The 25,938-nt window shown below is 42.0% G+C and overlaps 1 protein-coding gene across 1 annotated transcript in view; it reads right to left on the reverse strand.

The window, feature by feature from the left end:
• The window catches only part of LRP1B (LDL receptor related protein 1B), a 3,669,685-nt gene that overhangs the window by 1,830,524 nt on the left and 1,813,223 nt on the right, over positions 1-25,938 (reverse strand). The window contains exon 21 of the mRNA XM_086955170.1: positions 7,163-7,345. Within this exon, the coding sequence (XP_086811296.1) occupies positions 7,163-7,345 (183 nt within the window). The remainder of the gene's footprint in view (positions 1-7,162; positions 7,346-25,938) is intronic.

A 25,938-nucleotide genomic window follows, 5' to 3' on the forward strand; every position in this document is an offset into this window, starting at 1 on the left:
CAAGGACCGAATACCTATAATCAAAATTGTGCCCTGATTGGGCCTACTCAATCTCATTTGTGTAGAAGATCCTAACATAATAAAATAAATGTCGAAAAGCAGTAATGGCAACAAAAAAAAAGTCAATTAATTCACATAAATTGAATTACTTCAATCAGATAGAAAACTGTGTGGCTAATCCTACAGCGAAATAATAACAACAACTAGAGAGAGAGAGAGAAGAGACACTCTCAGTCCCCCAGGTTATAATTTGTAAACAACAAAAGAGTGTCCGCACAGGGAAAAGTACTACCCAGCACAGGATTTGAGAAGGAAAGGAAATCAACCTATAAGAGAGTCACTTAGGGATTTCTTAAGAAGCCCTCACTCACCCCCCTGGGGGGTGACATGCTTCATCATCGGGCCCACCAGGAGAAGCCGAATGCCTCCCTGGTGTGCTGCAACGCCAGGTTACTGCGGAGCTGGTTTTTGTGACAATAATGTGCAACAAAGTTAATTTAAAAAATGCCAGCAGGCTCTACTGGACGGAGTCCGGTAGAGGATAGCGCTAGGTGCCGAGCGGGTGTTTGGCGTTGCGGGCGGTGTGCCATTGTCGCCTCCACCCCCTCCCGAGACCCATGAGGTGTGTATCTTTTAACTAACAAACCACAGGTTCCGCATAAAGTGTGTGAACCACCACTTTTTCTGGGTTTTTTGCACCAATTTGTACAGCTTACTTTTTAACTTTCACGTCCTCTGGCAAGGGTGGGCCTTAGCTAGCCCATACCACTGAGGTACACAATTACATGGTCCTGATGAAAGCCCCGTGATATCAATACACATAAGCGCAGAAACATGTTGACCCCACTCTAAAGGGGAAAACACCCAACACATTAGTTGGTAAATTTCCCGACTTATATATTTTAATTTATGCCCAGCTAACCACGGAATAAAGTTTTTTGCTTGGTATAGCCTGCTGGCATTTTTTAAATTCACTTTTTTGCACATTATTGTCACAAAAACCAGCTCCGCAGTAACCTGGCGTTGCAGCACACCAGGGAGGCATTCAGCTTCTCCTGGTGGGCCCGATGATGAAGCATGTCACCACTCAGGGTGGTGAGTGAGGGCTTCTTAAGAAATCCCTAAGTGACTCTCTTATAGGTTGATTTCCTTTCCTTCTCAAATCCTGTGCTGGATAGTACTAATCCTACAGCGACCTACAATAAACTTTATTTGTTACTCATTGTAAATTATATGAATCAATTTGATAATCCAAAAATTCCTCGTTTTTTTAAGGTTACCTGATCATTGCCAGGTATATAGAATGCATGTCTGCACTATTTGGCATGCTCCTCAATGCACCTTCCAGATTGGATTATGCAGTAGTAAAAATCTCTTATGTGCTTATGTGTATACGTATTACTTAGTTGTTGTATGACCCTTTCATTGTAATTTTTGCACTGTGGTCCTGAGTAGTAGTCAGTTTCCTGAACTTGATATGTGTCTAAGTGCTCTAGTCTAAAAAAAGAAAATGTACAAATATCTAATTGTCCTATGTGCAATATGGAAAGAAAAAAGTGATTTTATCTTACAGTGATCAAGCAACCTCATATTACTTACATCAAAGTGTCTTCCTGGGCCATTTGTGAGTTATCCTGTGATACCATGTCTGACATGCCCTAATGTGTAAGAAGGTTGCAGGACCCACTAATGTTCTATCATTACCCTATATGTGTCCATAGCTCTACTTCACTGTTGAGGCCCCATGGTACACAAGTACTTAATTCCACAGTGTAGCTTGATGTGAGTTGTATCAAAGATCTGATTCTGCTCCCTCCTCTTTCTTTGTGGGCCACCAGATCAATACAGAAGAAGCTTAGCATGTTGTTTCTACTGTTGTGTGTGTCAGATATGCGACATTGTGGTTTGATATGGCTCGGGTATGTTCCAACACCAATTTTGTGGCAGGATGGCCTGTACTGCCAAAGTATTTCTTCCCACACAGGCACTTAAAGCAATATATCATACAATTTGGGTTGCAGTTAAGAAACTTTGTGAAACATCTCTACACCCTTTTGCCTGGTATGTCGTAACCACTGATTTTCACACTATTCCTGCATGCTTTGTGTTGGACTGGGCCCTTTTTGCAGTGTTATCCCCAAACGTTTTGCTTCTTCCTCCTATTATTTCCTGACCAGTTGTTGTTGGTTTTAGGACTCTGGGCACTTTAATACTGCTGATCAGTGCTAAATTGCACATGCTCTCTGTGTACATTGTTATTATGATTGGTTCTCCCTGATTGGCATATTTGATTTACTGGTCAGCCCCTAGTAAAGTGCACTGAGTGTGCCGGGGCTGGTAAATCAAATACTACTAGTGGCCCTGGAGCACTGATTGTGCCACCCACATGAGTAGTTCTGAAAGGGTAACCTAGACCTGCCACTGCAGCATCTGTGTGCAGTTGTTAACTGCCATGTCAACTTGGCAAGTGCACCCACTTGTCAGGCCCTAACCTTCCCTTTTCTTACATGTCAAGGTAGGCCCAAGGAACCCCTGTGGGCAAGGTGAAGTGTATGTGAAAGGTAGGACATGTGTGTGACATGTCCTGATAGTGAAATACATCCATTTTTGTTTTTCACTATTGAAAGGCTATCTTGCCCAATAGGATAGAATGGGGAATGCTTTGTAACATTTTAGAAGCATATCTTCCCATAGGGATAAGATTGAAAAATAAAGTTTAGGCTCTCCGAACACAAAATTTAATACCACATATTTTTTACTAAAGATGGTTTTTAAATTGTGTGTTTGAAATTGCCACTTCTTGAAAGTAGGCATTTTCGTGTTTAACCATTCTGCCTCTGCCTGTTTGTGTACTGACTGTCTGGTTTTGGAGTGACAGGGGCTGGGGAGGTACATTCTTTCAGACAGCCACGGGGGTGATGTGCATCCTGTCTTTCCTGAATGAGTCAGCACTAGGTTTGAATAGGCCTGATCTGCATTTAGAATGGTGAGAGGAATAGCACTTGTACCTGAAAATTGCTGTGCCTGCCTTCCACAATACTGGCTCCGCCTCCCTGTGCTGTGTCTGGAGCCAAGGCTTACACTGACAATAGATGTTGTTGTGCACTTGCAGAGTGCCCTCCAGAACTGGTTTGATCTGGGCTCAGAGCTCTATACACAAAGAGAACAAAGACATTTTGGGGTATGAGTATCAGACCCCAAACCCCTAAACTTTAGACTACTTCTGGAATCAAGAGGAACCTTTGCCAAGGATAAGTACTGGATGAACTGAGGAGAAGTACTGCTCTTGCTGTGTGTCTGGGGTTGGCCTCCAGTTGCTGTTTCAGCCAAGAAAAGGAGATGGACTTTGCTGTGTGCTGTGTCCCCTGCTTGAGGAAAGTCTCCAGGGGCTTGAGTAGACAGTGCCTCCTGTTTTGAAGTCTCAGGAACACAAAGACTTCACCTCCAGCTCCCCTGAACTTCCTTGTGGGGAGTTCTGACCTGCCTGGAGTGGCTGTGGCTGTGTGTGACCTCTGGAGGTTGTTTCTGCTACTAGGAGCTGGAAAGCAAAGCAACAACAAGAAAATTGACGCATCATTCTTTTTGCATCAGTTTTTCTGACGCAACGCCGTGGTGCGAGAAGAATTTCCCTGCAGTGGCGAACTGCTGCTGAAACCGACAAAGTGCCTTTCTCCACTGCAAGAATTGATGCATCGAGGGATCATGGCTGAAGACATAGACGCAGTGCCAGTCGACGCCACTGCATCGATCACCGATGCATCCCGGATTTCCATGCATCGTCCCTATGCGGCAAGTTTTCTCCGGCCCATGACCTGAGACTCTGAATCATCCCAAAATCGATGCATCACTTACCACTACAGTCTAGACCCAATGCATCACTCCCCTGTGTACAGTGGAACTGTTGCATTGCATCCACAAGTGTCTCAGGAACCAAAGCATCTCTTTGTTCTACTACGCTTCCCATCGCTGCAGCTGTTTGGCTTTGTGAATTTTGTCCTAAAAACAGGTACTTTGCAGGAAATTACGCATCCATCATTTTCTATGAACTCAGTTACTAAAACCTTTTGAAAGTCATTTTCCTTAATACTTTTATGTTGGATTTTTGTCTTTTTGGTCTTGGTAAACTTTAGATAAAGATACTTTATTTTTCTAAACCGTGTGGTGTTCATTTGTGGTGTTATCACTGTGTTACTGTGAGTGTTGGTACAAATACTTTGCACATTGCCTTTGGGATAAGCCTGTCTGCTCATGCCAAGCTACCAAGGGGCGAGCGGGGTTATCTAAAGTGTATATCCCACTTGCCCTGACTAGAAGCAAGGGTCCCTATTTGGACAAACGTACCTGCCTATGCTAACTAGCGACCCCCATTTCTAACTCTTTGCATCTAGCACATTGATAGAACCCTGTCACATCAGGTTTTTTCAATGACTTATCCATGTAGAAACTATGCTCCAGAAGATCTTTGAGGGGCACACTTTTTCTAAGAGTAATATCAGGTTTATCAGGTAATACAAATCCCAATATGTTATCAGGCTCAGGATACTCCAGTGTCTCTGGATCGTCCCATGGATTTGGCTTGACTCAACAGAAACATTTATTATCAGCCTTATGGAGCCCTCCTTTCCTCTTTGTTTTTGCTTTGCAGTAAGGAGTTCTTGGTTGTCTTTTTTCTGGACCTTATTAGCTGCCTCTCTCAACACTTTCTCAGAGTATCCCTTTTCCCGGAGTAACTCCATGTCTGCTTCATTGTAATCATTGGGCAGCAAACAATGGAACTTTACTCACAATAATTCCCCATAGGGGATGCTGTTGACTAAGCTACGTGGTTGCTGTCTGAGCATGTAGTGTGGCTTTTCTGGGTATGGGTTTTCCATATCGTATAGTGCATAATTTGCTATTTCTGACAAATACCAGTAGATCAAGAAGTGGCACTTCTGGCCTGCTAATGTGGCTGGTGATTCTCCAACTCAGCACATTGTCATTCAAGATGGAAGTGCATGTTTCTGCTTCTGCCTGATTATCCACCCAGACAATACAAAGATCATCAATATATCTGACCCATAGGGCCATCTTGTCCACTAACTGCTCATTGGCTTCCCTCCAGGGCATGTGCTTATCCCATCATCCTCTGAAAAGATTTGTATAACTGCGGGTGAAGCACATGCCCAAGCAAGTTGTTATACCATTAGATTGTTTATTTATCTGTGTTTGTGTGTGTGTGTGTGTGTGTGTGTTTGTGGACTTGGCCCCTTTCCTTTCTATGGGGTCAGCCCCAAATCTTCTGCCTGCTTTCTGTTTCTGAACCAGTTTTTGTTGGCTTTTAGGAGTCTGCACATTTACCATTATGAAACAGTGATAACATGCTTGTGATCTCTACTCTAAACATGGTAAAATTGGCTTATACCCAATTGACACACTTAATTTACTTGTAAGTCCCTAGTAAAATGGTACTACATATACCAAGGGACTGTAAATTCAATGCTCTCAGTACATCTGCAGCATTCATTGTGCCACCCACTTATGTAGCCTGACATCTCAGTGGGATGGAAAACTCTACCTGGTTCCCCCACATGAAAGTGGGCAGCAGGTATAAATATTGAAACCTTAGACCCAGCTATTAATTACACTACATGTCCTAACCTGGCCTTCACATCGCCCCTGTTGCATACTGCATCTTTGACACAGGGCTTCACACACCTTTGCAAACAGGATTTAAGGTACTTTTGTTCAACAGGCCTACCTGGATCCCTAAAGCTGGCCCGCTCTCTATCGCAGTTGGTCTGAACTTTGTCCCTGTCTGGCCACACCAGATAACTAAAGCTAGCCTTTTATGACCACAATTTTCCTCTTCAAAAATCCTCCAAGATACATGTCAGGTAACTGAGGAGTTTGCAATCGAAGAAACCCGATGAGTTCAGGAATTTGTGACAAATTTTTAATTCAAATTTGGGAACTAAGCATTGTTTGTTCTGGATTTCCATGAGGATGCAATATTAGACCATAAATGCTTATTACATTTCTGATCTGGTTTTGTCAGAAAAATGACAAATGCATTTCGTTATCTCTGAAACTCTCATAACCCCTTGATGAAAAGCTTCCCACTTGTGGATACTTTCTTAAACACAATACTATTTGTCTTATAAAATATTCATTATCAAAAAAATTAATAGTCTTTTGTTTATTATTTAACCAGAGAATTTCCTTGGGATATAATAAAAATTATAAAATAGTGGTAATCTTCATTATCAACTTATGTCATTCATTCTTTCTTCCTTGCTCCATCTCACCCCCAACCCCCATCCCGTTTCTTGCTTTAACTATAGACAGGCACTGAATGTTTTACTCTTCTTATTTACTGTTCAGGCAGGGTGCCAGAATAAATGAGATAACCAAGGTCAATATACTGTAGTGGTTGTGCCATCAAGTGTGGAATCAAAGCGCAAGATATTATCAACTCTCAAAATAAATGATGGTTGATGGCAACAAAATGAATTAACATGATTACCATTACTAGAAATATGATAATCTTAGATTAATGTTATCCAAATATCAGTTTCTATGATACCATAACACTATCATATACGTTTTGTTACATAACTCCATTCCAGACTTACGTCTGTTATTTGGAGTGTTTAATAAAGCAATTGCCTATTTCAAAACAGAAATGGAGTATTTACTGACATCATTCTTGGATCATTAACATCTCATAGATGGGAGATTTAACTAGACACTTATGTTTCAATTGCTCCTTTTGAGATTGGATTACAGAAACCCGCACGCCTCAGAGGAGGGTAAGGGAGCGCGGTTCACGTTTATACATTAAGCCTTTTGCAGAGTTATAAAACTGTACAGTTTTACATCACCAGTATTTACAGTTTAAAACATGCAGATGTGGTGAATTTCCTAGGATGACATTGTTTTTGATTAAGTGTGAATCTGGTATACCAACTAGGGTTAGAGAGTTCCAAATTAAGAAACTCTATTACATATAGCATCTAGTCAACCTATTTATGGAATGCAATTTAGATATGTCTTCAAAGTATTAAAAATGCAATCAACTTGCAAAGTGGCTGCTTTCCTTCAGTTGTGTGAAACAAGTTGTTCAAAACTAGTTATTGTAATAGCATATCAATTGTATCTCGTTTTTCCATACACATCATACCTGTATTTTTGCAAGAAAACTTTGTCTTTTCATCACACTGGCGTAGTGTTCCATTACAGCCTCTTTCATCACTCCCATCTTCACAGTCCTTTTCGCCATCACAGTGCCATGGCTCTGGGATACAATTGCCATCTGGGTGGCATTGGAATTCTTTCCCATCACACCCTCCACGAACGGGCTTATCTTTAATAGATTTGAAAAGACAAAAATATTGTTTTTAAAATACTTTTTTTCACATATATTAAAAGTTTCAATATTTTCTTAGATTTTGTATGGCAAAATATGTCACAAGCCCCTACAAATAATAAAGGTAAACATTTTCTTTGGAATGTTCATATATGAACCTAATTGCCTTTCTGTTCATTTCATGGAAAGAATGTGATCAATATGAACGGTCAATAGTTCTCCAAATTTGATTGAATTTTTAATTCGAATTAGGCAGTAACAGGAAGAAATGTCCGAGGGTAGCCCATTAGCCTTTTAACATATTTAAAAATAAAGGGGCATATTAACAAGCAACTGATGTATCTGCATAGATGTGTCAGTTTCCTTGCGCCAGCGCCAAATGTCCTTGTGCCACCATAGATGCGCTGTATTTACAATACAGTGCTACATGGCGCAAGGATTAACAGATGCGTCAGATATTCTGACGCATCTGTTGGCCCAAAAGTGATGCATTGCCGTAGTTGCTCATGAAAGTGACGCAACTCCAGCAATGTGCCACAACAGACAGGTGAGTCCTATTCAAAAAGCCCTGCATCAGTTCTTACACCTGGTATGAGCAGGCATAGTGATTTTGGCGCAGTGAAGGCATAGAATGATGCAGTAAAATGTTTAAAATTTTACTTGGTCAGTTCCACATGATTTTTTGAGTGGGAACGCCCACCCTGCATACATTGGCCCTTATTTATGAGGCCTTGCGTCAGTTTTGCGCCGCCGGTGCGTCCTTTTTGTGACGCACCAGCGGCGTAAAATATGCGCCTTGTTGCGCCATATTTAAAAAGTGACGCATCTAGGTAGATGCGTCACTTTTTAAACCCCTGTGCCACATTATACCTGCGTCAGGTATAATGTATGCAGAGGGGGCGTTCCCCCGCAAAAAGCCTCGTAATGGTGACGCAGTGAAATCTATGAGATTTCACTGCGTCACTTTTAGGATGCTGTTGCGTCAAAATCTTGCGCCTGCCTCACAGCAGGCGTAAGACTGACGCAAGCCCTTTCACATGGGGCTTTCCCCATGTGAAAGGACGCATTGCTGGAGTTGCGTCACTTTTGTGACACACTCCAGCAATGCGTCACTTTTGCACTTACAGATACGTCCCCTGTGCCAAACATGATAAGGATATTGCAAATCACCTCAGAGTTACAAAATCTTATTAAAAAAACTTGGACTTGTTCCTCTAATTGGTTATGGAACAAAGAGCTGGGGAACCTGCAGGGCGGATATATTGGATGTAATTAATTTAAAAAAAATACTAATTTGTATAAGTGAATGAGTAAAATGTGCTTCACAGTTAACGTTTAATGTTACCTTGTGAATTCATTTTGGAAATTTACACTGTGGCTTCATCTGTCATAATCCTTGTGAAATTTGGCAAGCCTGGGTAAAGTTTAGCAAAATGTGGAGAAGTTTTGGTTGCAAAATATCTTTTCACATTCAATGTCCTCAGGACTTTGTCTTTTTAGGATTAACATAAAATGAGTGAGTTTTCTAATGAATGGGTTGTTCTAATTCACATGTTTATCCGTATAAATATGTTGGGAGCTTGTGCACTGAATAGTGATTGAAATCTGATACTGCAAGCCCAAATATGCTGTCTAAATATGGAGTCATGTAATCCTGCAGAAGCCCTGTCAACAAAATGATATAACATGCTCCCCAGCTACTGTGCCATGTTAAATGTTTTAAAGGTATTTTTATGTTTTGCCTGTGACAGAGCATGCTCTGAATGTGCTCTCACTTGTGAGAGATATTGTATATAACAAGACAGTCTACCAATTGCTTACAATTTGTTGACTTAATTGTCACTCTTATATATTGCCTTTCAATAGGCCAGTGCATTCTGGTTTCACTTCTTCCTCTTCTGGCTGGAGCTTGGACCAAGTACTGACTGCTTCAGCCTGATTGGTGTCCATCATCTGCTAAGTGAATGAGGTGCTCTTTTTATTTTATTGAGTGTTGATAAGGGTCTGTAAGATGGCCCCCAGATATTCAAAGATGTATTTGCAGTAGGCAGCTTCCCTCATATCCTTTCTGGAAATCCCAGGGGAGCTGTAACAGTGTCTCAAAGATGGATGGTCCCCGCTGGCACATTTATTACTTTCAGTAACTCAACAAGTGTGCTGTGGCATATGTAGCAATTTTGTCGACAGTAACTGCAAAAGTCCAAGAGTGCTGATTATGAATGTGCCATTTAGTGAAAGCACAATTTCAAAAGGACACTGCAAGGAAGGAAGTCTTGCGTCACAGTCCTGTGCAACACCATTCCTGTTTATGAGGTGGATGCTGACAATTCACTCAAGAGGTGAGTGGATGGAAAATATATGGTGGTGAAGCAGTCAACTGCTGAAAAACAAGATTGTATTTTATCTGAAGCAAACTCCCTTTCTACCAATCAGTAATCACAATTTACAATTGAAAGTGCTGCTGTATAGTATAATGTAGATTGTAATGTACCTCAGCTTGCTAAAGCTTGCCCAAGATTAGAAAAATGCACTTCATCAATTACCTGTGTGATGAAGGTTAAGAAATCACAACGTTGTGCAACAGTGGGTGTCAACAACTAAAGTACATTGAGACGCTATCTAAATACTGGGGTGCATCTAAAATTGAGAACTATTAGTATTTCCATCCAATTTCATATTTCAAGTAGTGGGTATATTGAGCTTGCACCTGGGTTCTGTCCATGCAAATTCCTCCATATTGGATGAATATATGTGTCACCAATCAGGTTCAGTAATGTGAGGATTTATGGTCATAAAGGCTTTGTGCCACATGTTAGCCCCCATCCTCTGCGAGGCAACGTGTAATTGTGTGCTTACCACTGCCTGGGTCATATTATTTTTGTGTGGTAACATATTTTCCCCAAGGCATTTCTTGCTTCTGATTTTATCAGGTAATTTCGAATGAGGAGCTGAGCGTGAAAACTTTTTCAATCTGACATTTTAATGAATGGTGCAAACATTCATGAATAAGAGAGCTGAGATTACCATGTTTTTCCTAGGCAACAACCTACTACCAACCAACGTCTGCAGCATTTTTTAAGAAATACAGGCTCCTTCATCTTTGTTTCAGAAACAAGGCAAGCCTTCTCACACATATGAGAGCTAATGGCTAAGCCAAGGTCTTTTACCCATGTTGCAGAGCAGTGCGACTGCTGTGCAGCATGGGTAAAAGGTATTAAAAATGTGCTATAAAAGTTACTTTAAAAAACAATTAGCTATGTTTCACAGCATCCACAGTGCTCTACAAAAGGGGTAAAAGACATTGGCACAACCAACAGCTCCCACATAGGTGAAGCCAATTGGCTTTGCCATTGCTTGTTTTAATGTTCTAGCTCTTTTGTGTTGCTGGTAGCCAGCTAGTTTTGCGCTGGAATTGAGTACTACTTTAGTACCCGATTTTACAATGAAGTGGCTCATACCCTTGGGCAGTACACTTTTATGTCAGAAAGTAATGACTTGGTGTTATTCATTTTTGACAGTGTTGCTGGGGTCTTCATCCATTTAAGATAGTAGTCTCAGCGTAGGCTATTTTAGGAAGGCAGCAATCTTTACAAAATGAGGCAATGCTGGTTTTAATTTTGTCATTCTCTTGTTTAAAGTAACTCTTTCTACATATTGACTCTATAATATGTATAATTCTGAAATGTCTACATAATCCACAGTGATTTTTTTTTATTACAGATGGGTTCTAATTTCAGCAAAGAATGTAATGAGAAAATGATGCACCCAGTCATTTACAATACAACTATGTGCTCAACATGCACAATCACTGTCTTTCAAACTGGCGATTGAAAGTACAAAAACACTTTGTGTACTGGGAGTAAAGAGTAAAGCCCTGTTAACCTATGAGGCGTAGAGATAGGGTAGGGTAATGCGCACTAACAACTTTCATTTCCATCTTTGAAAGCTACAGTCTACACATAGCACTGGTGTCGCTCAAAAAATTCAAGGGGTACAGCCACAATAAAAATAAGTTCAGGTGATGGAGAAAACGGAGGATCTGAGAGAGCGGCGGAAGAATTGAGATTTTTATTAAATATGAACAGAGCAGTAATGGAAAGCAATAAAGTGAAGAATTGACATCTGTGGGGCAGTGCAAGATGGACAGGAGTGTTAGGTGACCACTTCTCTGAAAGATCTAACCTTTTTTGTTGGTACACTAGTACTTGTAGTCCACGATTTACACTGGAACATCCAAACTACAAGTGTCAGAATATATATAGAAAAATTAGAGTGGATGAGCTACTTACATTTGGACCTGAGAAAAGTTGAAATCTCTGCCTTTCCCCACAATAATAGTATTTGAAAAATTTAGATGAGTGTTCTGAAATACCATTTGAAAAGTTGCAACCTCAACTTGTGTTAAAGTGTAGTATTATTTGGGGTGGGTAGTAGCTATAATTTGTAAATATAGAGGATTGTAATAGACAAAATATCACTAAAATGACAAAATTCCAAAAAGGTTAACCAGAGACATGATTTTTTAACATTTAAAAAAATATTAGCTCCAAAGCATCAACCGAGGGCAATTGGTTGTGCTCGGCCAAGGCAAGTGTAATTTTTCAGGTTGATCATAATGGAGCACGAGACAGAAACAAGAGCCAGATTCATTTCGGTGGCAGGGCTACCTCTTCAACCTTGAAAACCTTCTGAGAAAGCAACAAGTCTGCTGGAATCAAGAGAAGGAAGTTCAGCATTGACGGAGTCCCGCATCGAGATGGAGCCACTGCCAAGTTGTTGTCTTAATTGGGAATAGCCCTGGTGGGGAAAGTTGAAGTTTCCACATTCAGGAGGTCTTCAGTGTCGATCAGGTCCTCTTCAGCAGTGGTGTCAAGGAATATGCGGGATGGAATCAAAGTAGTTTAAGCATTGACGGATTCTGACATAGAGTGGAGAATGTATTGGAATCAACTTTGATGTCAGGCTCTCCGGTGATGTACCATCAGTGGGTCATTTGGGAGGTTGGTCTCAGTCTCTCAACAGTTCTCCAAGCAAAATATCTTCAGAAAATTTTTAAGTCCCAGCATTTAAGGCTAGCGCAAGGGAACTACCTTAAGTTATACTAACTTAAACAGAAGCCATCAGCAGGTTCCAGGGAAGGTCCAATTAAAACTGATCAGCTGGGATCTTTCAGAAAAGTGTGCTTCTTGTCCCTGTGGCATGACAGGAGGTCAGCCAGCTGAACCTTGGAGCCACTTCTTTTTCCTGGGTACAAATGGGAGCAGGTCCAGCCCTAAAAGTTCTCCTTACAGGTCTTAAACACAAGTGCAGTCCTTCATCTGTCTTATACAGGTCCAGTAGTCTTCTCAAGAAGCTATCCAGGGGTGCCACTATTATGCTCAGTGCCAGACTGTGGTTCGAGGGCATTACTTTGCCCAGATCTAAAGCACATCTGGGTAGCTCTCCTCTTCTAAATGGGTTTGGGTGAACCTGACTGAAAGGACAAAAGGGAGTCTGGCCCAGATTTAAGTTACATCTGCCAGTGAGAGGAAACATCCTTAGAAGCTCAGGAAGGGGTCGGTTAAGCTCACTTTCCAGGTTGAAACTCAATTTGTGGACTGAAGAGACCAGATTTGGACAAACAACAAGTTGACTTTTGCATAGGGAGTTTTCCCAACTGATTAGTCTTGTTAGCGATAGACAATGCCTCACATTTGGAAGGGCTTATCTTCAGGTAGCTTTGACCCATTTTAATGTGCTTAGTTCTGTTGGTAAAAAGAATTCTAGACAATCCAATGTGTTTAATGCTTAGCTGTCAAAACTGAAATTGCTTAAGCAAGAATGGAGGTCCATCACATTGAATGTCACAGATAGGTCCAGAAGCATTCTTACTCCTGCATGAGGAAGATCATTTTGTCCTAGGAGTTTTCTAGCCTTTTTAAGGGTAGTTTATCTTCTTTTAGATTATCTGGATTCAATAAGAATTTCGAATTAACAAAGTTTATTTCAATTGGCGAAATTTGGTTCAAGGTTTTATCAAGGATGTTGGTAACATTATCTTGCTTGACTTTTACATTTGAATTATTCATGGGGTTAGATTCTTCATTGGCAGCACACGTGTTAACGAAGATTCTTGGGGTTACTTTTTTCCTGTTGTGTTTCAGTTGAGTAACTTTCTGTAGACATGATGTAGTTTCGTTCTTGTAGCTAATGTACAATTTTATTAAATGATGGTCTGACAAAAGAAGCTTCTTAAAGAAAGGAACGTGATCCTACGTGAGTATGATGGCATGGTCAAGTGCATGGCCTGGTCTGTGGATGGGTGCACCCACTATCTAAGTGAGACCCAATGTAAACAAAAATGTGAAAATGTTGGTGTGGTATTTATAAATCCGGATACAACCAATCTTGCAGTTGTTTGTAATTCTACGGAACAATGCATCAGATCCTTAGAATGAAGAGCATGGTATGCAGGAGTGCTTAATTAATTATGGTAATTTAGACCCAACTCTTTTATGAGGGCGACGCATCTAATCAATATATAGTTCTCAGGAACTTCAATTTCAATAGAGGAGTTATATTCAGCAGTGATCAGGTTTTAGCTCAAAATAGTAACTCTAAAGGTTCATTGGTGATTAGAGCATGGATTAAACAGCAATTTTAATTACTGAACGGCCATTGTAGAATTGTTCTTTGATTTGAGGAGCACACCTGGAGCTGTATGGAGAATGCCTTTATTTTTAATGATTTTCATCAGATTGGATCTAACATTCCAAACAAGGAGAAGCATTTCAAAGCTACAATGGTTGTCCTTACCATTTGCACAGCCACAACCCGTGCAGTTGGCGGTGGGGTAGGAGGGATTTCTACAGACAATGACGAGGCGAAATAAATGATTTACTTCATTTTCCCTCTTCATCGTCCGTCGAAATCAACCCCCCGCCCCCAACACCCCCACAGCCAGCCCCACCGCTCTTAGCTGCATGGGCTGCAGGAGCATTTGCAGTATCCCAGGTTTGGCTGCTTAACGTAGTTTGTTCTAAGAGAAGCATGCTGGCGATCATTCCAAACAAGGAGAAACATTTTCCATAACAGGTTTCCTTACTGTACCTCCAGAATCACATAAAACCTCCAGAGGGGGTGGAAGGAGTACATTATATTAATATAGCAAACCTGTTGCAAACCTATTTCCGTTGTCTGAAAAGGCAGTGGGATTTTATAATAAGCATACCTTAAGTATAATCACATTTATATACTCGGCTTTTCAATCAGAAAAGCAATGCTGGCTACCTGTAATCTGTTTAAATATGTATTTTGAAGGCATTAAGTCTGAGAAAGGTGAGAACGATCTTGTAGCATTATTTTTAGAGTGTAAAACTGGATGTTACTTCATTATAATGCAATATATTTCTAGCTTGGTTGGAAACATGTAATGCAAGGATTGTGAGTGGGAAGTGGCAAGGATAATGGAGGAGAATGGCAGCATAAAAAGAAATGATATCTAATAGTGGCCAAGTGTAATGATGCACAAATGAGAACATGCATCTTTTTAGGTAAACACATTAAGTAGCTGCCATAGGTTAATCAATGTTATCAGAATATCACTGAATCCATTATGGATTGAAGTTGATGCACATAAAGTCGTATAAAGTCTCAAAGCAATAGAGCTGTCTCTTGCAGACATTGATTTAACAATTACGCATTCACGTATTCCCTGGCTTCATTTTATTTAGATACAAATGTATGGGTTTTACAACTGATGTCCAAAACGAAAATAGAAGTCATTTTCAGTTCTACAGGGACACATAAGAAATGATGTTATTGTTTCTGTTTGAATAGACATTGAATCCTTCATGCACATTGTTCTGACAAGGTGTATATGTCTGATTTATGGCAGTCATTTCTATGGTTGTGTGTGTCTTATTGAAAGTAAAATGGTTGCTACACTGTCATAGGTTAAATAACAAGGTAATATGTCCAAGTATGGTAGGGTGTCCATATTGTAAAAACAACCTCCCAAAAAGGTGTCATATTCTTTCTGTGCATAATGGTACTTTTATAATGATTGAGCACAAATGTAACCACGCTGGAAGTATGGGGGAGGAGCGGGGGGGGGGGGGTGCAAGGACACAGACAGCTTGGCTGATCAAAAAAGGTGAGGGCTCTCTATTAATGGAGATATGTCATCTCGAGATAACATTTGAGCTTAAATTAGGAAATGCTTTTTTGGAATACTATTTCTGTTCAATTTCTATGCACTCTGTATCATAAACACTGGCATTAAGTTAGTTGTTCAGTAAATGGAATTTTCACTATTAGGATACTTTATTATTCTCTGCGGAGGACACGTTTTACAGTTATGCTGCAGTAGGTGACACAATGAACAATACAGCCCATGTGTAGCATTTAATTTGCATGCCCTGGGTACAAGGGTTGCCATATTTACAAGCAAACTAAATGTGCCAGTGAGATGTATACCATTTTTAACAAGCTTGAAAAGGAGGACAAAGCCACTTTTTCTCTGGTTAGCAGGGATAAAGTACAAAGACTCCTATGGGCAACAAAAACAGGTTCAGCAATAATAAGCAGATATCCAGGGGAACACTACAGAAAAGCTGTTTGTTAGACCTGTCATCCTTTGTGTGGTCTTCTCCTCACACTTTTGTCTGCTTACCTCCACTTTTTGCTATATCTTTTTGTTTACCACTGTTGAACAGTGCTAAGGTGCTTGCCCTTCTTCCTTAAAACATGGTGACATTAGTATGTACCTAACTGGCGTAGTTGGTTTAGGTAAAAATCCCTTATAAAGTGGTATACCATATACCCAGGGACTGTAATGTAAATGCAACTAGTGGGTCTGCAGCACTGGTTGTGCCACCCACACAAGTAGCCTTTCAAACCTGTCTCAGGCATGCCATTGCAAGGCCTGTGTGTGCAGTTTACTTCCACTTCGTCTTGCCATTTAAAACCACTTGACAAACCCTAAACTTCCTTTTTAATACACATAGGTCCCTTCTAAATTAGGCACTAGTAGGCTGCTGTGTAAGTAAAGGGTTCAACATGTACTTATATGTTATACATGTCCTGGTAGTGTCAAAAAAAATTGCAATGTTCACTGCTGTGAGGCCTACTTCTCTCATAAACTAGAATTGGGAATTCCTTAACACATTTTTTTACGCTGTAATTCCTGATGAGAAAGGAGTAGCTAGATAATGGTTCATATCTTTGGAATGTTAGTAATAAATCCTCTTTAGTGTTAAAGTTTTTTTAAACATGTTTTTATTGGTTTTTCCGTTAACATGAGATAATACAGTTACAGCTTTTGCCATGGAGAAGCGTACTCAGTTTAGTCAGTACACAGATGTTGTTTTTCCCTCACGAGGACAGCGTAAGAAGGTGCTCTCAGAGTCCATAATGTCTTTGCAATTTTTCTTCCTCGCTCGTAAAATTGTATAACATTGTATAACATGGCCAACAACACTAATTTATCATGTCTTTGTTTTTAGTTACACATGTGTCATGAGAGTTGGCAGCGGTATTTATTAGAGCAACAGCACCGGAATTACCAGAGCAAGACCTGTGAAGCACGGCAAATGAGCAGTTCTGGTTGAGGTCTGCTCCCAGCCTCCGAAGGTGTGTCATACTGTGCCGCCCCGGATTGCCCGGAATGCGCTCATGACATGATGCCGGCAATGGTCATTCAGGGTCCAGAGAACGTGATCTTGGTGAGGAAGCAGGAGAGGCAGATGATCTGTTGTTGCGATTGAGGCGCTTCAGGAATTCATCTACTTGGTGCAGTTTAGTAAAAAAGGTTTGTTTGTCTTGATGTGTAACTCATAAGTGTGCCGATAAAGCAGACCGTAATCAATTTGAGCCTCTCGTAATTTTTCCTTGAAAGGCATGAACTTGCATCTTTTTTCCTGGACAATTGAGGTAAAGTCCGGATAGATGGTCAAGGTATTCCCTTCGAAAATGAGCAGGCATTTTTCCTGAGCTGCTTTGAGAGCGACATCCCGATCTCGGTAATTGAGAAGCCGGGCTATGATGGGGTGAGGTGTGTTTCCTGGGGAAGGCCTGGAGCAGAGCGATCTATGCCCTCTTTCGACGATAAATTGAGACCAGAAGGATTCTGCATTCTGCAAGGATTCTGCATGGCTTGGCAGTTCGGGCTGGACTGTTCCCATGAGGCACAGGGTCAGACTGATTTGCATATGGCCATGTCTGAACTGGGGTGGCAGAGTGGGCTAAAGAACGGTGATGGATTAAACCCAGATCTGTTGACAGGGTGTGAGTGTTTGATTGGTTAAGATGCTCCGTCCATCACCACCCCCTTTTGTACCACTTTGTTCGCCATAAGTTGGCAGGGTATGCTCAGATGTGAGTCCCTTGCTCACTTTGCCACTGAATTCAAGCAAGACGGGCTGAAGACGTGAAATACCAGAAACCGGTCCTCGGAAGCTTGTTTCCGGTCCAGGAAAGGCATGGCTTGGCAGTTCGGGCTGGACTGTTCCCATGAAGCACAGGGTCAGACTGGGGTGGCAGAGTGAGCTAAAGAACGGTGATGGATTAAACCCAGATCTGTTGACAGTGTGTGAGTGTTTGATTGGTTCAGATGCTCCGTCCATCACCACCCCCTTTTGTACCACACAGCAGTCATTCTATGTACTCCTTCATCTTACCAGTATTGGTGTTCCTGGGAATGCCAAGGACACAAATATTATTCCTTTTCCTGCGTGCCTAGAGATCCTTGTTTTTTGCTGCAATGATTTTTTGCAGTTTGTCCATTTGTGCCATATTGATCTGGAGATGAGGAGTGGAGTCCTTGGTGTCGGAGATACGACACTACGCTTCTTAAATGCCTTCCTCGTGCCATTCCAATTTGTGCACAATGGCGTCCAACCGGTTATGCATGGTATCCATTTTGTCTGCAAGAGATGTGAGGCTTTGGTGCATCTCCAGAAGGAAGGCTTTCATGTCATCGTCAGGTGTGGGCGACGACCGGCTTGCAGGATCAGCTCTTGCCTGGTCTTGGTCTTCCTGCAGTGTTCGGTTGCCCTTCTTGGCCTCGAAAGTCAGCCTAGGTTGCCGTGTGTCAGGCTTCCCCATGTTCAATATAGTAACGTCTCCTGGACAGTTCCTGCTAATGCACACTCGATGTGTGTGGTCCCCCGAAGTGGCAAGTTAGGCGGATGTAGCATATCTGGACCCGTTTTAGTCAGGTAGACCAATATTTATGGTGGTACCAGCTGTCTCTTTTAGTTGGGGTATCAGAAGGCAGATGGAGGAGAGGCGTAGCAACACGTTCCAAGCCTGCCGGCTACTGAAAGGATTTGAATGCCGCAGGAGTGACCAACTTGTCGTCTCACTGTGCCAGGTGAGCTCCCTGCGACAGCGGCGTTGTGGTGGGGGCTGCAGGTTACAAGATTTGGATGGCCGTAGTCCTGAGGCAAGAATGTGGTGCGGCAGAGATAGCAAGGGTTGCCTGGTCTACAAGGTGTTGCCGCCAGGAGGAGAAGAATACCTGGTTCTCACAGCGTTCGTCCTCGAGTCTGTGCAGTAGACTCTGGTGTGACTAATTGCCAATGTGGGGCCTTCAGTAGGCTGTGGGGGACCACCTCTGTTGCTTGGGTGACGTGCGATGCCCTATCATTGGCTTTCCCTCAGCAGTTCTGTAGTGGCGCAGGTCCATGGGCCAGGATGTATGGCTGGTACTGGTTATTTAGAACTGTTCCCAAGTCCCTGGATGTCAGAAGTAGCTCAGCGCACTCTGGGATGGTAGAGAGGTGGCAGCAGTTGTGGTTTCTGCGGCAGTGCGGGATCCCCCCGCCCCTACAATTAGCGGAAAGGCAGTCCTGATTAGATACTGGGGGTGGGATGGGGGCACCCTCGCCGCAGCCGCTGATCACACTGAACGTGAGGCCCATTCGTCCTGTGGGCACCATGGTGCTTGTGGGAGCACACCTGCTGGAGTGCAGGGTTAGGGACCTTTGGCTCACGCAGCGCCGGGAACCAGGCAGTGTTGCAGCAACAGATCGCAGTGCACCTCTAGCAATGGTATGCAGCATCACTGCTCCAAAGGGTAGTCACTTCAATCACTTGGCAGTTGAAGTCCTCAAGGCAGGTTTGTTGAGCCAAGTGGTAGAGAACTGCAGCAAGATTGGTAGGGGGACTCACTCCCTAATGAGTTTACACCAGGAGTGAATCACGGGCTCCTAAAGCAGCTGTTCTATTAACCGAGCTCTGAGCGCCGGGGGCCCGTCTCATTTTTTGTGCAGATTCTAGCGGGTTGTGGAGAGCGCCCACTGGCATGCCGATAGCTTGCTTCGCCATTCCGCCAGCCCTCCTTTGACACCGCCGCAGTGGTGCAGTTACTTGGGCTGAAGTCTGTGTTCTCCACAGCGTTCACCTCCCCACAGTCGGCGATGTGCTGGCGGCTGTGATGTATGGCTGATCCTGGGCCCGGGTAGATGACAGCAGCCTGAGAGGGCAGCGTGTTGGCGGCAGTGAGAAAGAGTGTTGTTTGCAGGAGCGCGGGACCCCTCTATCACTGCTGGTAGGTGGAAAGACAGTCCATATTGAGAATTAGGGATGGGAAGTCCACTCACTCACCGCTACCGTCGTTAGAGCTGAGCTCACTATGCACCCCAGTTGTGCGGCCTAGGCACCTCATGGGCAAGTAGACCAGGTCGCAGTTCCAGGCAGCAGAATCCAGCACAGAGCCATTCTTCCACTGATTATATAGAAGCGGTCATCAACTTGCTGCTAGCGTGAAAGTTTCAATATCGCTGCACAGGTGTGTGGACACTTTGTTACTGCAGGCATTCGGCTGTAGTGGGCATCTGGACAGGATTGTTGGGTGGATTAATGCACCGAGCAGCAGGAGCCTCACTCAAGTGCAGTCTGCTTGCTAGTGTGCCACCTAGCACCCCCCTTTAGTGGTTAAAGTTGGATTTGACATTGCAATTTTAGAAATACCACTTTTAGAAAGTGGAGATTTCTCTGTTTTAAAATTTGCTCTGTGTACCTGAAGCCTGTCACCAATACACGACTGGGTGACATCTACACTCTATATAGCCATAGACACATGAAGGTGCAGCTAAACTGCAATTCTGATAACTCATCTGCATTCATCTGCATTCTGAGAACTCATCTCTATCTGATTGGTTTTCCTGGGCAAGGAGGAATGGGAGTGGCCGACACACTTCAATAGATGGTGTCCTGTGCACACACAAATCCCTGCTGTCTTGCCTCCTGTTTTCTGAAGTCTCAGGGACTCGAATGACTTCCTGCAATCCTGCTGGTGCTGCTGGTCACTGCCATCTATGAGTTCTACCTTTGCCTAAGGATCCCCCTCCATTCATGGGCCTCAGAAGTGGGTTCTGCAACTGATTTCTGCAAAAACCAACGCATCGCCCCAACTGTGTGAGAAATTCTACTGCATCTTTACTTGCCACTGATGCAGAGGCTGCTCAACAACATCAGAGCCACAGCTTGTGCGGCCCGACGATAATCCAACACATTATTTTAATGGAGCTTGACGACACACGACCTGCTTTGTGCAGCTCGATAACAACTCAGTAGGCTCTTGACGTCGATACTTGCGCCAGCCAAGGGTTTTATTCAGTGGCAACAGACTGGGGACTGAATTTTGGATTTGTACTGGCCCCTCGCGACCTCAAGTAACGTTTTAACTGCAAGTGACTTCTAAGCACTATTTTTGTATTTATTTTAAAAAAAATCATGTCTCAACTTCTATGAACTAGATTTTTGTTGCTTTGGGCTCTTGACATTGATACTTGCTCCAGCCAAGGTTTTTCTTCAGTGGCAACAGCTAGGGGACTGTATTTTGGATTTGTACTGGTCCCATGCGATCTCAAGTTACCTTTTAACCACTAGTGACTTCTAAGCACTATTTTTGTATTTATTTAAAAAATCATATCTCAACTTCTATGAACTAGATTTTTGTTGCTTTAGTCTTCTTTCATTCAGATAAATATTCTCAATGTTTTTGAAGCTGTATATAGTCTTTGTAAATGTTTGCATTGTGTTACTCTGTGTGTGTGTGTTGCACAAATACGTTACACATTGCCTCTTAAATTAAGCCTGCCTGGTCTGTGCCAAGCTACCAGAGGTTTTGCACAGGTTAATTTAAAGTGTGAATCTAGCTTACCCCGACTAGGATTATGGTCCCTACTTGGACAAGGTGCAAACCTCTGCCTACTAGAGACCCCATTTCTAACACTAGTCATTTAAAAAACTGACCTTATTACTTGTGGCAAACCCTGATACACCCACTTGTGAAACCTCTTTCTCACAGTGGCATAACCCATTCTGGCTAGAAACAGTGCTCCGATCTCCCGTCTCCAGCGTAACAGAAACACAAATGAGAGAAGGGGAATAGAGAGCAACACTGCAAGCTTCAGCACAGCTCATTCTGCTGAGCCCCATCCCATTTTAGCCAGAAACAGTTCTCCTATCTGCCCTCTCCAGCCTAACAGAAACACAAATGAGAGAAGGGAAATAGGGAGCAATGCTGCAAGCTTGAGCACAGCTCTTTCTGCTGTTTCCAGTGGTGAAAGTCCCAAACTGTTTGGTGAAAGATAGTATCATGGATATTGTGTGTAATACCCAGCAAATATGGGTGAGTTGAAAAGTTTCATTATATATCTGTGTGACAAACTGACAAAACTGAAAGAAACAGAACTGTATGCTGAGTGCAATTCACTGGTGGGAACCTTGAGAACGGAGCTGTGCCAGTCAGAAAGCAGCTATGGGGAAGAGGTACATCCTAAGAAGAAAAGTAGAAAGATAAAAAAGGTTTGGCATGTTATTGCCCCTGACAAGCAATGTGGTTGAAAGACGGAGCACTCAGCAGTGGGTGCAGGCGTGAGGCCTGGATTAATTTTTTGACAAGGATATGTCGCACTCAGGCGACTTTTACTTCGGGTATTTTATACAGCAAATAGAGCTCGCCTGCCACACCTACGCATTTCGGCCACATGGAGCCGTTCTCCCAGTTGGAGGATACTACTTTGAAATCTGTTATTTTTACCAGTCCCTCTCTAGGCCATAATTTGGGCTTCTGGGAGTCGTGGTCTTTTGGTCCTTTTTACAAAAAACAGACTAACACATTATTGTCATGAAATTGTATTACAAACTGTTTAAGCATAGCATATTGGGTTCTTTATCCACCAACAAAAGTAAATATATTGTTTATATCATTATAGTAGTCACTATCATTTTCCAAATGAGAAGGTAACACAATATCATTGCAATTACATTGTCGGGTTTGATATCTCTGCAATGTGATTTTTTACAGAATTAGTCATAGTGATATATTATCAGTTTGACACATTACGCTGTCAATGTTTTAACTCTGCAGGTATAGTGTATTGCACATAATATCCTGGATGTTACCTGTTTTCCTACAACTTGTAGTGCTCACAGTGGCCATGTTTTACTGGTATAGTGCCATACATTTCTTTCCCTGGTGTTGAAGGTGTTTATCTTTAGGACTTAATCTTGTGATACTGCTACTCAATGTGCTTCAAGGGATGGCGGTTATCAGTTTGTGATCTTTGATTTAGTTATCAATAATGTTTCAATATCTATGTACATAAATGAACATATAGTTCCTCATTGTTACTTAGGCCTTTGGGGGTCTTTGTGGGAAGCCTAATGATATACAGCGATTCCAGTTGTATGAGTTTTTTCTTTCTATCACTAGCTCGTTCTTTTTTTGGTATGGTGTCTAGTCCAAACAATTCCATGTGTTTCCAGTCATTATTCTTGCATGTGGCTATATGTCTGGTTGTTGCGTAATTCAGGTCTTTGTTTTTTACCTCTCGAATATGTTCTAAAATTTGCTTTTTCAGCATACAGATGGTGCTGCCAATATATCTTAATCCACATGCACATTGGATAACATAAACCACAAACTGCGTTGTACATGTGATTTTATGGTTGATTCTAATGGATCTTCCTTCTGGATCCATTATTTCTCCATTGTTTACAACAATTTTCCAGGCTTTGCAGCTATTGCATTTTTTAAATCCCAACTATTGTTGTTCAAAGCAATTTTTATTAGATTTCTCTTGAAAGTGGCTATGGACTATTTTTTCCTGTAAGGACTGGGCCTTTTTATAGGTGACTTGTGGTTGTAAACCAATGATTGATCAAATGACATGATCTTGTGCCAATAGATGCCAGTACTTTTGAATTATTTGTGTGATTCTTGTACTTTATTTGCTGTAAGTTAGAATCACTCTTGGTGCTTCTTGTTGGTCACTATTACCAAGATGTTGGTCAGTAATACCAAGATGTTGTGCATCTTTCATTGCTTTGTATTTTTTGGGGGCTTTTGAAATCAGAGTTCCTGTATGTGTTACTTGTTCAATTTTATGTTTGCATCTGTTAACCCCTCCCACGCTCATGACGAGCTGAGCTCGTCATGAGCCACGGTTCTCATGTGCTCATGATGAGCTGAGCTTGTCATGACCATTAGAATGCTCACACGTGGGGCTAATTCCCCTGCTGTGCTGGGCATTCTAAGGAACAGGCGTGGTCATGCCGAGTACAGATGGTCATGAGCACACGAGAACCGTAGCTCATGACGAGCTCAGCTCGTCTTGAGCATAGGGGCTCTGTGCGCACCCCCCTGTCCCCCAGCACAGCGGGGGAACCGGCCCCGCAGTAAAGGGGTTAAGGCATTGTTGCCTGTATTCTCTGTTTTTTAATCTTTTTGCACTTTCCAGTATCTTATTCTTTGCATCATTATCTTTGGAGCAATTTCTTTGTATTCTCATGAATCCTCCAAATGGAATTCTGTTCAGTAGAGGCTTGGGGTGAAAACTCATTCTGTGTAAGATACTGTTGATTGCCGTTTTCTTCCTGAACAGGGTTGTATGTATTTGTCCTTGATCAATACAGACTGTTGTGTCTAGGAAGTTCAGCTTTGTGTCACTTATTGAGCAGGTAAAGGACAGACCAATGTCATTCTGATTTAAACAATAAAAATACTCCATAAACTCCTCTTTATTGCCATTCCAGATTAGAAATAAATCAATATATCGTATCCAAAGTATGATTCTATCCAATGCATATTGATTTTCTGTCCCCCATGCAATGTCTGTCTCTCCCCCGCCCATGCTTAAACTGGCGTAATTTTGATTATTTTGCAATGATTCACGAATACGCAAATTAAATGTGTCAATTATGTGTAGTCCAATTTTACCATGTTTGAAGGAGAGAGCACAAGTTCTTTGGCAAGAGGTCTTAAAGCCAACAAAAAAATATTTGGCAAACCAGAGTTGGGAAGGCAAAATGTTTAGGGAAATACCACACCGGGGATATCAGTTGTAACACAGTTGACATATATTTCAGAAAGCAAACAGTTGATTGGACTCTATCTTCAGGCACCACTCTACAGCTTTTTGGAAAGTTCTAATTTTAAGTTCATCAAAACCATTTACATAGTATGTAGGCCAATGATTTAGGGGACGATCTGCACAGTCAGCAGGCTCGGTCTTGATCGCTATGTTGCCTCACGCACCAATGTGCATTTAATGGATCAAGTCTAATCTTAGATGCATTAGATCTCTTTTTTGTGTAAGTGGGAGTTTAAACCGTTCTATGCTCATGACGAGCTCAGCTCGTCATGAGTTACGCCTCTCGTACACTCATGACGAGCTGAGCTCGTCATGTAACGCAGGTTTTTCAAAAACTCAGAGCACAGCGGGAAAACCGCTAGCGGGAAAGGTGTTAAAGTAATTTGGGGGATTTAGAGAATCGTATAGTCATTGTGTGATGTTTGCATGAACTTTGTTGCTGAGATCGGCCAGGTCTTGTGCACTGGAAAGAAGATTAGCTTGTTTTTTATTAGAATAGCTGAATGCTTTCTTGCCAATCCGAGTGCCCAATTCTTTTTTAGTCCTGCCTTGGTGAGAGCTGAATTAAAATAACCTCGCCATGACAGAAGGCTTGGGCTTTCTGTCACAGAAACCCATTTGTGGTTTTGGGCGAACTTTTATAAAATATTTATTAAACTTTTCTTTTTTATAATGCATCCCGATTTACTTGAAGAAAAACCAGGTTGTATTTAAAAAAATGCAGGGATTGCTTTATTTAAATGCACTCACAGACATGGTGTTGCTGACCTCAGCGGGATCCATCCCTGTGATGTCTACGATTCATACGGGGTCACAATTTGCGACCTACCTTATTATTATTTATGTGGTAGGTTGAATTTCACTCACTAGGAATCGTTATTATGGGAACCGACCTGTTAGTACATAGGTCAGCTCACAAAATAGTACAGTGCCCGTAAAAACACTGGTCACAAATCGCAACCAGTTTTGAGACCTTTGCCCTGCGCATCTGGCCCTAAAAGCGGATTACATACAGAATCCGAATATTTGGTGCTACTTTCTAAATAGATAAGAGGAAATGGAGTATATTAAAATCAAGCTCTTGGAAACCCAACATGCACCCGATTATTATTTGCTTTGTTACCATATGGAATTGGAATTGTGGTACTATTCTGGTTATTTGAGGGCTGTAGTATTACCTTAAAAATATTTTCTATGTAAGAGATGTGCAACGAGTTTTCCACT

The sequence above is a fragment of the Lissotriton vulgaris genome, chromosome 2_1, assembly GCF_964263255.1.
Source record: "Lissotriton vulgaris chromosome 2_1, aLisVul1.2, whole genome shotgun sequence".
NCBI classification, from domain to species: domain Eukaryota; kingdom Metazoa; phylum Chordata; class Amphibia; order Caudata; family Salamandridae; genus Lissotriton; species Lissotriton vulgaris.